Source organism: Malus sylvestris, chromosome 12 (genome assembly GCF_916048215.2).
Source record: "Malus sylvestris chromosome 12, drMalSylv7.2, whole genome shotgun sequence".
Classification (NCBI taxonomy): Eukaryota; Viridiplantae; Streptophyta; class Magnoliopsida; order Rosales; family Rosaceae; genus Malus; species Malus sylvestris.
This window is the reverse complement of record NC_062271.1, coordinates 4,187,312-4,202,545: the sequence shown is the minus strand read 5'-3', so window position 1 is coordinate 4,202,545 and position 15,234 is coordinate 4,187,312. Positions and strand designations below refer to the sequence as shown.

The 15,234-nt window shown below is 38.0% G+C and overlaps 1 protein-coding gene across 1 annotated transcript; it reads right to left on the bottom strand.

The window, feature by feature from the left end:
* Positions 1 to 5,572: 5,572 nt before the first annotated feature.
* On the bottom strand, positions 5,573 to 7,112 carry LOC126591796 (E3 ubiquitin-protein ligase PUB23-like). Its single transcript, XM_050257485.1, has one exon. The coding sequence runs from the start codon at positions 6,916 to 6,918 to the stop codon at positions 5,698 to 5,700; it is 1,221 nt and encodes a 406-aa protein (XP_050113442.1). The 5' UTR covers positions 6,919 to 7,112; the 3' UTR covers positions 5,573 to 5,697.
* Positions 7,113 to 15,234: the final 8,122 nt, after the last annotated feature.

The following is a 15,234-nucleotide window of genomic DNA, read 5'->3' as shown; positions in this document are numbered from 1 at the left end:
CTACGGGATATATCCTCCCACAAAGGGGGTTGAGGCAAGGGGATCCAATCTCCCCATATTTGTTCCTTATTTGCACTGAAGGGTTTTTTTGCTCCAATTCGGAACGGTATGGAGAGAGGTGCGTTGCATGGGTTTAAGGTGACACTTAATGGAATACCGATATCGCATCTCTTTTTTGTGGATGATTCGGTATTGTTTTGTGACGCGTCGGTGGAGGAAGCGCAAGGAGTAGTGGATGTGATGAAGACTTATGTGGCCGGGTTTGGTTAGAAAATCAATATGAGTAAGAGTTCGCTTTCTTTAGTTTAAAGGCTACGAAAAAGAATAAGAAAAAGATAGAAAGGACTCTGAACATTCAGAGCAAGGAGGGCTTTGGGAAGTATTTAGGGCTATAAGCAGACTTTGGGCATTCAAAGAAAGTTATTTACGAGGAGGTGAGGGAGAAAATTGAATCTCGCATGGTGGGGTGGGCCGAGCAGTTTCTATCTCATGCAGGGAAGGAAATTCTTATTAAGGATGTGGCTATGGCGATGCCAAACCATGCCATGAGCTGTTTTAAACTCCTATTGGTGTATGTAGGGACATAGAGAAAGCCATTAGGAACTATTGGTGGAGGGGGAATGACTAGCGGAATAGGGTCCACTGGGTTGCTTGCGATAGGTTAATGAAACAAAAAAGGAATAGAGGGTTGGGTTTTGTTTGTACCATATTTAGGGCCTCCGTATTTAGACCTCGTATAAATACTCGGGGGATTCAAATGTAATTATGTAATAAATGAAGGGGCAAATATGTAATAAGTGAGAAGCCTTTATTCTATAAAAGGACTCCCCACTCTCCTTATTAGGGGAGGTTAAGGTTTAGGCCATGGGAAGAGAGAAAACATCTCAGAGAGGGCAAACATAGAAAATAGGCTAGAGAGCACATTGCATCTAACCTTCTTGTATATTCACCATTTAGAGTGAAACAATATCAACATCAGTGTGGATGTAGCCCAAACATTGGGGTGAACCACGATACATCTTCTGTTCTTTACTTTCTTACAGATTAACGGTCGGATTTATGTTGTTCCAAGACCTTCCAGTTTTGTGCATCAACATTTGGCGCCATCTATGGGAAACGACACGAAAAGCTATGTCGGTCTTCTCTCAATTTTTCATACCTCTACCATGAATCTGCAGAAACCCAAGAACCAAACAACCCAACACCCACACTCAAACACACACCCTCATTTCTTCTTGAAGCTCATTATTGTCTTGCTACTTCTGTCCGTTTACAGTATCCACACTACATTAATCAGAATGTGTTCTTGCAAGCTCTCAGTGAATATGGTGCTTCTTTTTTTTCATAACTTCTCTGATGGTCATGGCTGCCTCAGCTGGTAATTTCTACCAAGACTTTGAGATTATATTTGGCGCTGGAAGTGCCAAGATACTCAATGGAGGACAACTTCTTACGCTCAACCTTGACCAAGCTTCAGGGTCTGGTTTCAAGTCCAAAAATGAGTACTTATTTTGAAGGATTGATATGCAGATCAAGTTGGTTGCTGGGAACTCCGCTGGAACCGTCATTGCCTATTATATCCTCCCTCCGCGTCTCGAAGACGCCAGCCTCGAAGACTACGCCCTCTCGCCAGACTCCATCAAGGAAGCTTTCCTCAAAGCAACAACGACCGTCAAGTCGCGCACCACCCTGATCTTCACCTTAGACGAAGACGAAGAATCGAGACCTGAAGGAGATTGCGGGCAGCTTCTGGTCAGTAGCTTCAGTTTTCAGCAAAAAATTACAGAAGATGAGGCAGAAATAGGAGCTGAAAAAGCGGCGGAATGGTTGCGGGTCGGCCACACTGCAAGTGGAGAAGCCGATCGGGAGACAGTTAAACCTAGTTGGAGATCGCCGATTACGGCTTTGGCCGGTGTTCCTGCAACACGAATCCAAGTTTTTTGCTTGACGGGAATAAAGGAAAAAGAGGAAGGAGAAAAGCACTTGGATAAGTATACTGACCTTTTACAGCTGGAGTACACTGACCTTTTACTAGGGTTTGCGCTACTCACCCATGCTGTAAACCTGCAATGCAGCAGAAAAAGAAAAAGACTTGTGTTGAGTGTAGGAAGCTTTATCAAAAGCTACAAGACCACCAAATTCAAAAGAAATATAAGATGCCTTTACTTTTGCTTTTGGTGTCAACCACTCTCACAAAGGAAAAAGAAAAAAAAAACTCAAGATGCAGAGAGTAACTTGTGTAAAATAGGGTGGAAATGGTGCCATATATATAGGCTCCCATGATTGTACTTTCAAAGTATAAGAGACCATGCCTGCTAACCAAGCCTGCCTCCACGTGAAGGTTTCCTCCAATAGCTGGACCGCTGAGGTTGATGTGAAGGGAGAAATCTCGCTGTTGCCAAGTCCCAACAGTTTTTTTGAATGATGTGATTTACTTTTCTTATTTTTTGGAGACATCTGTATAACCCCACCAGAGGGTAATCATAAATAAAGAAAAAAAGCAGCATGCCAAAAAAAAAAAATAGGCTTTTCGTATTTAGACCTCGTATAAATACTCGAGGGACTCAAATGTAATTATGTAATAAATGAATGCGCAAATATGTAATAAGTGAGGAGCCCTTATTCTATAAAAGGACTCCTCACTCTCCTCATTAGGAGAGGTCAAGGTTTAGGCCATGGGAAGAGAGAAAACATCTCAGAGAGGGTAAACACAGAAAATAGGCTAGAGAGCACACTGCCTCTAGCCTTCTTGTATATTCACCATTCAGAGTGAAACAATATCAACATCAGTGTGGATGTAGCCCAAACATTGGGGTGAACCACGATACATCTTGTGTTCTTTACTTTCTTGAAGATTCACAGTCGGATTTATGTTGTTCCAAGACCCCTCCGGTTTTATGCATCAACAGGTTTCAAAGATATACAATGCTTCAACCTGGCTTTTCTGGCAAAGATTAGGTAGCGTTTAACCAAAATTCGAAGTGTCTCTTAGCCAGTGTTTTGAGAGAGCAGTATTTTCCAGGTAAGAATTTTAGGGAGGCAAGTGGTGGGCGAAGAACGTCTTGGGGCTGGAAAGGCATTTTTGAAACACGTAAGGTGCTAGAGAACAACATTAGATGAAGAGTGGGAGATGGTACGAGTATAAACATTAGAGATGATCTTTGGTTTCCCCAACCTACCATGTTTATGGTTCGGCCTCGAGAGAGTATGCAAGCAACAATGGTGAGCGAACTTATTGATATGGACCTAAAGGCTTGGAACAAAGACTTAATCTTGGCAGGGTTTAATCGTGATGATGTGGCGCCAATTTTTAGTATTCTGATAAGTAGAACGGGATGTCGAGATAAGCTGGTGTGGTACCACACATCTAATAGGGTATACATGGTGAGATCTAGTTATGGGGTGGCATGGAGTCTTATGGAGAATTGAGCCCTGGGGAGGAAGGGATGGGGTGCAACAAGCGGAGTGTCGAAACATAATCACATTGTGGAATAGGATTTGGTGTCTGGCGGTTCCTAATAAAATGAAATTTTTTGTATGGAGGTGCTGCAACAGTGCTTTGGCGGTTCGTCAAAACTTACAGCGGTGACATATGAGGGTGGATAATGTCTGCGGGGTGTGTGGCGAGGTTTATGAGTCGGAAAACCACTTATTTCCAGTGTGAGCTCAGTCATTTTTTTTGGTTTTGTTCTCCACTTCAACTGAATTCTTTTGATTTGGAAGGTGCTGATTTCCTGGGAAGTTGGGAGAAATTCTGTAACCGGGTTAGGGGTATGGAGAATGAAGTGGAGATCATGTAGGAGTTTGTCTTTGGGTTATGGCGATTATGGAAAAATAGGACTGAGGTGGTGTTTAATGGTGTTCATCGACAACCCTTAGAGGTGGTGGAGGCATGGAAGCGGAACATTGCTGAATTCAGGGATGCAAAGGCACATGAAGGCATGGGGATGTGTCCAATGGTGGGGCGGGCATCTATAGAACCGGTGCGTAGGGGAGTGCAATGGAAGCTGCCGATGTTTGGGACTTTAAAGGTTAACTCTGATGCTGCATGGTGCAAGGAATCGATGCGTGCAGGGGTGGGTTGGGTTGTTTGTGATTTTGCAGGGCTACTGTAGGCTGCGGGAGGCCTGGGTGTGCTGTTTAGTCACTCTGCTACTGCGACTGAAGCTATGGCTATTCGGGATGCGTTGGAATTCTATAGTATGCATGGTTTTGATACACTGGTTGTTGAATCTGATGCAAGGGTCATTATCCAGATGTTAAGGAATGAGGTGCAGTATGATAATGGTCTTGAATGCATACTTGGTGACATTGAGGGTCTGGTGTGAAGTATGAGGTCTGTGACTTTTGCCTTTATGCCTAGAGAGAGCAGTAGTGTTGCTCGCTCGGTGGCTAAGTTTGTGTTTAAGGAGAGGAAGTCTTTTGTATAGGACTGTATTGGGCCGGAGTTCTTGTTTAATATCTTGGCACAAGATATTGATCTTTCTATTCGATTATAATAAATTTATCCTTTGGAAAAAAAATAAACTTATATGTTGGATTTTTTTTTCACAAGTACAAACTTAATTGTATGTTGGTTTAACTTATACGTTTACAAGTATTCACGTTATAAAGTATATATCACATATACATATAATATTTTTCTTTTTATAATTGGAAGTCAAGCACAAGATGGGTTGTACTTTGTTTGCTAATTAAGAAGGAAGTTTGTACCGGTGGTGTTTGTACATGTGGTATTATTTATGTTTGTTTGTGTTATGGCCAAAAAACGTTTACCTTGTTTGTGCAAATTACCTCCCGACTGAAAAATTGATCACTCGAAAAAATATTCTCATAAAACTCTACCGTTTTCTTTAAAAAAAAAACAAAAAATAAAAAACAACAAAGAATATAGCTATAGGTTATCCGGAGCTATAGCTTATCCCGAAAAAAAAAGGGAAACAACAAAATAGAAGTGATCCCATTGTTAATTCATTACACATATATATATATATATATATATATATATATATATATATATTTTATATAAACGATGAGATATTTTACATTAAATTATTGAGATTAAATTCAAACGTGAGCGCAAAGAGATGAGCATGCTATTTTAGCTAATTTAACTACGTCCACCGAGAACACGGTATCACTAAAAAAATAAATAAAGAATTAAATTATGAGTTTATAGAATATGGTCCACAAAGATGGGCAATTAATTAATTGTGTAATGCACTTGCAAGTAGATATGACTGCTTTCTCTGTCCGGCTGGCTTTTTTGAGCGAGTCTATAGGACTTCCTTATTTTACTCAATCCTTTCATTTTCGGTTGGTTCCGGTGCTGGACCATCTCTCAATCAATTTGAAATGAACAACGGACCCAGAACTGCTAAAAGTATGGAAGCTTAATATAATCTTTGGATTTCTCTTCCCAAAACGACTTAAATAAAAAATTTCTAAAACAAGAGTTTGATCTAGAAATAGTAATCTCCTAAAAGTTCCAAATGTATTGAGCAATTAATGGTATTCTGATTTCCCAAAAAGGCAGAACCAGATAAGAAATTCATAGGAATGCGATCAAACATTTGTGGAACTGTAACCCATGCCCATTAATCTGTATATCTGTGTTGTAAAACCAACCAAAAATCAATTATGTACACAAAAAATGGAAAATTACTAAAAATAGAGAAAGTCACAATTCTTTCTTTTTCAAGATGGATAAGAAGAAACCAAATTGCTTGGTATACAAGTAGAATTCTTCCATGTCCTTGCATGCAATTTTAAGATCTCTCTAGCCTTCTCCTTGGTCTTGCTCCCACTATCCACTTGAAGAACTAAGCATAGCTTCGCCACAATACCTAATTGCATCATCTCCTGCAAAACATTCGACGTCGGGGAAAACTTGCAAATGGAGAACAAAATCTTCACTGCCCTCTCGCTCGCCACCTTCGAGACCCTCATTATCTTCTTAGACACCACGGCTAGTCCTGCGCTGTGGGTAAGCAGTTCTGCGCGGCCTTCCGCACAGCTGCATAGCATGTCAAGCACCAAGAGTGTCATTTCCAAGGTTCTCCTATCGGAAGAAGTATCCAGAAGAAGCTCAATCAAGACCATAACCGCCCCGGATTCAACGGCTTTGGTTCTGTTTCGTCCCCATTGACAGAACTGGATCAACAGTTGCAATGTGGCTTTTGAGGCCTGTTGTGAGATTTGATCATTTAAGACCTGAACAACTTGGACGAAGAATGCAGGTTTTACGTTTGTCATCCTCATCGAATCAGCAACCTCGAACATTGATCTCAACAACATCACAGCGTACGTCCGAGACTCGTCGCTCCCACGTTGCATGAGTTTGATTAAGGCCTCGACAAACTCACCCTCTTTGCCTATTAGAGTTTTGAGAACATCTTCACTAAGATTTAGGTTATAGAGAATGCTCAAAGCTTCTTCGTTTTCGACATTTTCTCTGTCGTTCTTGATGTTGTTGATTATCGTTGAAGCAAGGAACTCGCCTGCACCAGCGGCTTCGATGCTTCTCTTGTTGGCTTCGCTTTGGGATGAAATGGATCGAAGCTCACTGAGGCATTTTGCCAGACCGTTTGGGGACTTTTTGGCGTCTCGGAGGAGCTTATCGATCTGAGATTTGTTAACGGGCGGCTTCGGAGTTGGGATCCTTTCAATGCCGTGAGAAGCGTTCATTGTGCACCAAGCTTGGAGCAACCGGCGAAGAGTGTGGTTGGGAGTTAAGTCGGAATCCTCCGAAACCACTTGTTTGGTAACGGGACAAGTCTTGTTCTTGCTTGAGAACAACCATTTCTCTATGCTCTCTCGATCGTAAGTGATCCCGGTCGAGATTGTGACGGGATCCTTCATGATTTCTAGAGAAATGGGGCACAGAAAAAATGAGGGAACATCAATTTCTTCGTCCATTTGATCGAGAAATCCAAAATCGAAACGAGAAACCTGACGAAAATTGAGAACTGACAAAGGATACTTTTCGTTGATCAACAAAGTGTTTGATTAAAGGTGAGAGGTGAAGATTGATATGAAGGTTTTTTATGTAGTTGTGAATTGGTTTGAACTTTGAAAACGTTGTGAGGAGGATATATGACAAAGGAGTTGAGTTTGTTTATATATATATACAGGTGGGGAGGAAAATGAGATTTTCAAATTGAGAAAGTCAAAACACGGTACATATGAGAGAGAGAGAGAGAGAGAGAGAGAGAGAGAGAGGGAAGAAGAAGGTTAAGACTTTTCCAAGTTATTGAATAGCTCAAGGTTGACGGACGTTACCAGGTCATTAAAGTGGCACGAGGTGAAATAAACATGCAAATACATACAAAGTTTTTGGGCAAAATTGCATTGTAAACCCTATTTGACTTTAGAATAATAATTTTCTCCATTTAATTTAATTTCTTTTTTTATAGCTCGTGCGTATTTTAATTCTGCATTGTCTGTTTGCCGACAAAAGCTAATGGGCGCGCAGGCGTATGGCGTTGGCGCACATTCTTGGTTGCTGCAGCCAATCCTTCACTCCGTTGGGTTGACTTTTTCCATTTTTTGGGTTGTTGTCACCTGCCATATCCTTTTTTTTTTAAGTTTTAATTTCATGTTTTGACCAACAAAATAGTCTTTTTTGTTTTAAAATTTTGGCACATGGAAGATGTTTGGGCTGGCCGCTTGATAAGTGTGTGAAGTGCGTGACTTGTTAAAGTTAATCTATCGTTATTTCATGATGAAAGTAAATAAGGGAGGTTTCATTCATGCATTCACAATGATTTGCCTACATCCCTAGAAATGATAAAAGCTACAAGTTAAGTAGTTAACTAATAACGGCTAGATTCTGTTTTAAATTTGGATAATGTTAGAGAGATTAACATTTTAAATTAAATTATGTAAATTAAGGTTGTTGATGAATGAATTGTTAATTAAGTGTCAATTAACATGCTTATTTCCTATTAGTGACACATTATCCCTTATTTTTTTAACACCTTCTTTAAATTTTGTATCTAAACTAAAACAACATGAAAAAAATATTCGTGTCAATCGAACTTTATTACAAAAGAATAGGAAAGAAATTCGTTTGAGTTTAGTTTAGTTAAATTCCTTTATGTTATTGGCCGATTATATTGCGTAGTATGACGGTAATATCACGTCACATCTCAATTTTGTATTATATAGATTTTACTTAAAACATAATTTCATTGTCCATGTTTATAATTTGGATAGATTAAAAAAGGGTAAATTACATAAAACTACCTCAACTATTGAGTCATTAACAGTTTCATACCTCGTCTTTAAAAAGTTTTAATGTCATACCTTATCTTCGAATTTGTTGCAATGTCATACCTTCCGTCAGTTGTCTGTCAATTCCTCTGTTAAATGATGACGTGGCTTGAGGCAAGACCCACTTTCTATAAAATAAAAAAGTAAAAAATTATTAAAAACTAAAAAAAATCATTTAAATATTAAAATAATAATAATTAAAGAAAAGTTAAAAAAACAAAAAAAAAACCCCAGTTCGTCTTCCCCCCTCCCCCCACCTCCTTCTCTTCACCGCCTGAGCCCAACCTGCAACCAAAAAAAAAAAGAAAAAGAAAAAAAACAATCTTCATCTTCCCCGACCCCCCCTTCCCTGCAACCCACCCCTTTCTTCCTTTTCCTGTCTTCCCGAAACCCACCGCGCACCCATCCTCCACCTCCTCCTCCGCACCCATCCTCGCACCCTCCTCTACACACCCCACTCCTTAAATCCACACCCATTCCCCCGATTTTCTCCGTGCCCAATTTCTCCACCCGTGGAATCAGCCTGGCGAGGGGGGTTTCCCCATTCCACCTCATGAACCCGGCGATGGCGGCGTAGACGGGATATGGGTTTTTTTTTAGGTTGCAATGTAGACGTTTGTGTTGGATCTGGGGGAAGAAAGGGGTGGGTTTGGGGAAAACGAGATTTGGGTTGCAGGGAAAGGGGGGGTCGGGGAAGATGAACATGGTTTTTTTTTATTTTTTTATTTTTTTTTCTTTTCTGGGTTGCATGTAGTGGGTGCGGAGGAGGATGAGGAGGATGGGTGATGAGAGGGGGAAGAAAGGGGTGGGTTGCACGGAAGGGGGGTCGGGGAAGATGAAGATTGGTTTTTTTTTATTTTTTATTTTAACTTTTCTTTAATTAATTATTATTTTAATATTTAAAAAATATTAAATGATTTTTTTTAGTTTTTAATAATTTTTTATTATTTTTTAATAGAAAGCGGGCCCCGCCTCAAGCCACGTCAGCATTTATACAGAAGAATTGACAGACAACTGACAGAAAGTATGACATTGCAACAAATTCGAATATAAGGTATGACATTGAAACTTTTTAAAAACGAGGTATGAAACTGTTAATAACTCAATAGTTAAAGTAGTTTTATGTAATTTACCCATTAAAAAACCTCATTACCTTGGGGCATGGTAAACCTCATTACCTTGGGGCATGGTATTACTGTGACAGATTAATTTATCATCCATGAAAAATATAATTCAATGGTTGTAACAAGAATATAATTGTTCATTCTAACAAAAGAACTCTAGAATTGCGATAGCAACAGTATATGACTATTAGTAACGCAATTAAAAACATAATAGATATGATCTATCATCGTCAAATCCTATAACATCTAAAATTCATCAAAAAAGAGGAAAGTTCTCTCAAATATTATTGATAATATGATAAACTGTGGAATACAACTGCATAAATGAGTTTAAATACAAACCATACCAAAAACTACATACTTGAATATAATTAGATTGACTAGAATAGTGTGTTCCATCCTTCGCATCCAAATTCGAATTCCTCACTTGTAATTTAGAGTAAAATATCAGTACGTTCCCATCAAGCCGATAATGTCGCACATCGAATTGCATTGTCGGTTCGAGTCTCTCGATTTGGGAGGTATTAGGGCGGTCGTGGCTGATGGAGTGTCTACTTGATGACGTTGGCAATGATGAGTGCTATTTGTATGCATGTAGGGCTTTTTTCCTTGCTCGGAATTTTTTCCTTGTGATTGATCTGATTTAATTTTTTTTTTTAATCGGTGTTTCACATATCACATCATAGAAATGTTCACATAGCTAATTGCTTTAATATTGTACAGTGTTTGGTGCTGGGCGTAGATAAATTCACTGGATTATTTTGAGTATAATATCCTTGCTCCGGCAAAAAGTATAACATGCCCTTGCTCCAAAGAAAAGTGTAATATGTGCTTATTATTATTTGATATTGGTATCTTCTCAATAACAAAAAATATTTCACATGTGTGAGATTTCTAGTCTTAATAATAATACTCCAATTATAAAATCATCATATTTATGAAATTGTAGCAGCAATTGGTTGTGAATGACTCTCAATCTTTTCGACCTTGGTTTTATAGAAGCAAGTTAGAAAGATTGAGAAATACAACCATCTGATTTGTGTCATTTGACAAAAAATAGTGTTAATTATAAAATTGAATATTGTGTATACGATAATAGCCATTGTATGATGCAATGATTTTATATTCAATTGTGTGATATGATCAATGACTACAATGTATTTTTAGTAGAACGGTAGTGTTAGTGACTCAATTTTATGTTATATCCACCTAATATTGAGACTTAGTAACCCAATAATTATCCATCATCTTCCATTAAAACTTAGTAACTCTATAATTATCCGCCTAATATGTACATTATTCTTTCTCGTTATTCAAAAACCTTTTGTAATAATAACAAGATTTTATTAGTCAGCATTTCTAATTAGCTATCCATCTATGGACGATAGTGCTGCCCTAATAATCTGAGAGCTTCATAGCTTATGATGTGCCCGAGCTAACTAAACTAATTAAAGAACTATATTATAATATCTACTGTTACAAGACACAAATAAACATCTTTATGCATGCCCCAATAATGGCTCAATCACTTTCCAATACCTCTTTACACGACGCTCTACAACTCCAACCTAAAAAACCACCGCTACAAAAGTCCAAATTGAATTTGAACCCATGCAATCTATAATTGGTTGGTAATGATATTTCTAGCCACGAGTACATTGGATGCAATCAATGGCGAAGCCAGGAATTGAGAGAGGGAGGGGCGAAGTTAAAAGATTGTAAGGTTCAAAAGAATAGCAACAACCAAATCCTTTTATATAGTAATGTCTTCCATAATTTATTAATATAAACAAATTACAATTGTAGCCGGCGAGGTTTTATATTATGAAAACGTCGCATAATAAGCTCATTATCAATAAAAGCAAATACATATCTCTCAATGTAAACAAGTATGCTATCATAATCAATTAATTAATCAATAATCAAGAATTCAAATTTTAATTTTCACCTTAAAAAATAATTTCATAATTTCATATCAATAATCATAGAATCATATCAATAATCAATAACCAATAACCATATTAGTGCATTACCATATGATTCTATACCAATTAAACAAAATTCATATTAAATAATTAATTAAGATTAGGGATTATAAATTTAGGGATTTAAAAATTTACCTTTGAAGGTTGGAAGCTGGCGGCTCAGTGGCTGGAGTGGAGCCTGGCTGGTGACGGCAACAAAACCAACGGAAACAACCAAACACGAATTAAAAATTTGAAGGTCTGGAATTTGGAGTAGGATTCTCTCCTCTATTTTTTTTTCTCTCCCCTTCCCTCCCCTCCTATTTGAACGGTCACGATTAAGCCATGTTAACATCTTATATTAATTTTTTTTTTATAAAAAGAGAAAGACAAAATAGAAAATGTAAAAAAAATGAATGGAAGGGGATGGAAAGAGTAGGGGAGAGAATCCTAGTCCCTGGAATTTTGGAGGGCAGGGCAGCTTTGCTTTCTGTCTCTGAATGGATGGGAATAGGGAAAAGTTGAAATAAAATGGGGAGTAGGATTCTCTCCCCTCTTTTTTCCCCTCCCCTTCACTCGCCTCCTATTTGAATGGTCACGGTTGAGTCACGTCAACATCTTATATTAATTTTTGGGTAAATCGCCAAAATTGTCCCTGAGATTTGCATAACTCATCACTTTGGTCCCTGAGATTCCAAATCGATAAAAGTGGTCCCTGAGATTGTCCACCATCCACCATTTTGGTCATTCCGTTAAAATGATGAGTTATGCAAATCTCAGGGACAATTTTGGCGATTTACCCTTAATTTTTTATAGCAAGAGAAAGACAAAATAAGAGAATATGAGAGGAGGGGATGGAAGGGGATGGAAAGAGGAGGGGAGAGAATCCTACTTCGGAAAAGGGGGACACTAACTCTGACACACGGAAAGGACTGAGGGAATGGGGGACACGTGGTCCTCGCTACACATATATATATATATATATATTTTTTTTTTTAAACGTACGAAACACACCGTTTTGTTTTTGTTTTTTTAATTTTTTTTTACTAGGATCAAAATGACATCGTTTTGGCCTGGACTTTTAAGAGAAAAAAAATACAAACTGCTGCTGCGCACAACAGAACCATATGATGAAGGGGATGAACTAGTTGGGTTTTTCGGCGAGGGGAGGAGCTAAACCTAGAGCTCCAGTCTTGTTTTCCGGTGAGGGGAGTGGCGGCTAGAGCTCCAGTCTTGTTTTCGGATGAGGGGAGTGGCGGCCGCCACTCCTCGCCCTCATGTGGCTTCGCCATTAGATGCAAGTAATGACTTTTCCCAAAATGTGTCAGCTATGAACTCTTGTTTCTCACTATATGTATATAGCATCGAGGGACAATCAATTTTAGGTATACATTTCGACACTTATTTTGGATTGCTTATACCGTAATTTTATTCAACAATTCTAATTGTTTATATTTCAATTCATCATTTATAGATCATTTATATAAAAATTTAGATAAATCCAAAACCATTAAAACATCATTTGTAGTTAATAAAAAAAAAAACGAATAAAGTTCTACAAAGAAACATTAATAAAATTACTATCATTTATATAAAGGGTCATATGGTTCGGACTATAGTGATTTTTGTATACCATGATCTTTGAGGTAAGATCTAAAAAATAGACGATTGAATTGGTGAAATACATTACGAAATGAGCCCTACAAATGTGTATAAAAAAAATAAGTGTCCTTGTTCCTAACCTATGGATGAGGACCCACTTTATACCGTCTTTGTGGGGATCCTAAGGATTCTCACATCCTAGCCGTTCATCGTATATCGTACGGTTAGTTTTTGTTAGGTACTATTTATGTTTATTTTAAATAAAAAATTCAAAATTATTTCTGAAATCATGATGTACGATGAACGGTTAGGATGTGCGGATCCTTATGATTCCCACAATTTAGATCTGGATGGAATCCAAATCCCTAACCTATATATCATATATATATATATATGTATGTGTGTGTATTTATTTACTTATTTAGTAGCAACAGACTATTTATAGCTGTGTGGTTGTACTAAGATGTGAGAGAATTAATTGATTTCGAACTTATCATTACTACGAGATTATTAAAACTTAAGACCTTTACTTTCAAATAAAGAGAAATATCATTAAACTATATATATAGTACTAAGTGAAATTATAAAATTCTAATAAATTTCCTAAATATAAAGCATGTCAGTTGTATGGTAGTTGATTGACATCATCTATGACGGTGTTTTTCATTTGGTCAAATGACGGTGTTAGAATTAGAGAGAAAAATTCGTCAACTGGGGCATGCATGCATAAATTTAACACGGCTCTTGCAAGTGATTAAGGGTGAGATGTGCGCCCACAGCCACAGGCCCACAGGAATACGGAAGTTTGAAGCAACACATCTCTTGTCCTCAGCCTCAAAGCATTTTGGTTGAATGGATAATCCCGAAACTTGAGAGAGAGTTGAGAGTTGGCTGGAGGCCCTGACGCTTTGTGCACACGTTTGGGATAATACTTGGGTACTCCCTAGGGAGTACCTAACACACTGACCATCTTATCAATTAACGACACGTGTCCTTTTTAACTCACACACCTAACTAAAACTAGTTGCCAAAAACGGTCACTATTTTAATATCCAAACATCCTTCTTCTCCCTCACCAACCTTCACCGGAATGTCCTCTCCATAGTCGTCATTGCCAGCCGGAAGCCCACCCCTTCCACCACTTTCCTCCATGCATCTCCTTCTCTTTCTCTCATCATAGTCTACAATTCTGAATAAACAATTTCAAACTTCCAATCTTGTGATCTTTCACGAGCTCTAATCTCGAGGATTTTCAAAACCCAATGTTACCAAGTGGGGGTGGATTCGGAAAAGATATAGAATGCGGATGGACCGCCGAAAAGGAGACGGAGCGGGGGTGGGTCATCGGAGAAGAGGGGATTGAGGATGAGTGGCTAGAGAAGAGACGGAGAGGGTTGGGGTCGCCCGAGAAGAGGCGGAGTGCTCTGGGGTTGTCGAAGAAGAGATGGAGTGTGGTAGGAAGGTTGGGAAACGGGGGAGAAGAAGGGTGTTTGGCCGGTGAAATAGTGAATGTTGGGCTATCAAAATAGTGATGTTCGATGAAACTCAAAGATTGCACTTTGTTCTTTTTACAAAATCCTTCAATTTTCATCGATCATTATGGCGAAATAGTATTGGAATTTTGGCTTAATTTATTGTCTTCAAGAGTTATATTAACGAGAGATAATATAATATAGGGTTGAGAAAAATATTGGACGGTCGAGATTAAATCTCAACCAATCTAATGATCATTAATTTTCCAAATTTAATTTAAATATATAAATATTATACACACACATTTATATTTTAACTTTCAGTTCAGTTCGGGATTAAATTCTTACTGTTATTAATTATAGTATTTTTTTTGTGGTATAAAATTATTAAATTAATATTTTTCTTATCATGTAACGGGTTATCCACGTGTATATCAGGACCCACCTGTTATCTTAGCATGTGATTATCAAGTTACCCGAGGAAAACCTATTAATTTTGTGTTGTTTTGTGTTGGGTTAATGGATTGTGTCAAAAATTGCCTAGCCTACCTCATACTCAAGAGTAATGTGTGTGTACATATATAATGGGTGGATATGTATCACTATTTTTACACAATTTTTTACACACGTTTTTTTATGGACTTACTCCATAATATATTTTAACGATCCGCACAATCTATCTTTTAAAATATCATTCATCAATTATCCTTACAAAAAGTTAGACAAATCCAAACCATGAAGACGTTCATTTGTAATGAAGAAAATTAACAACTACTTTTCACTTGAAACTTTAATTCA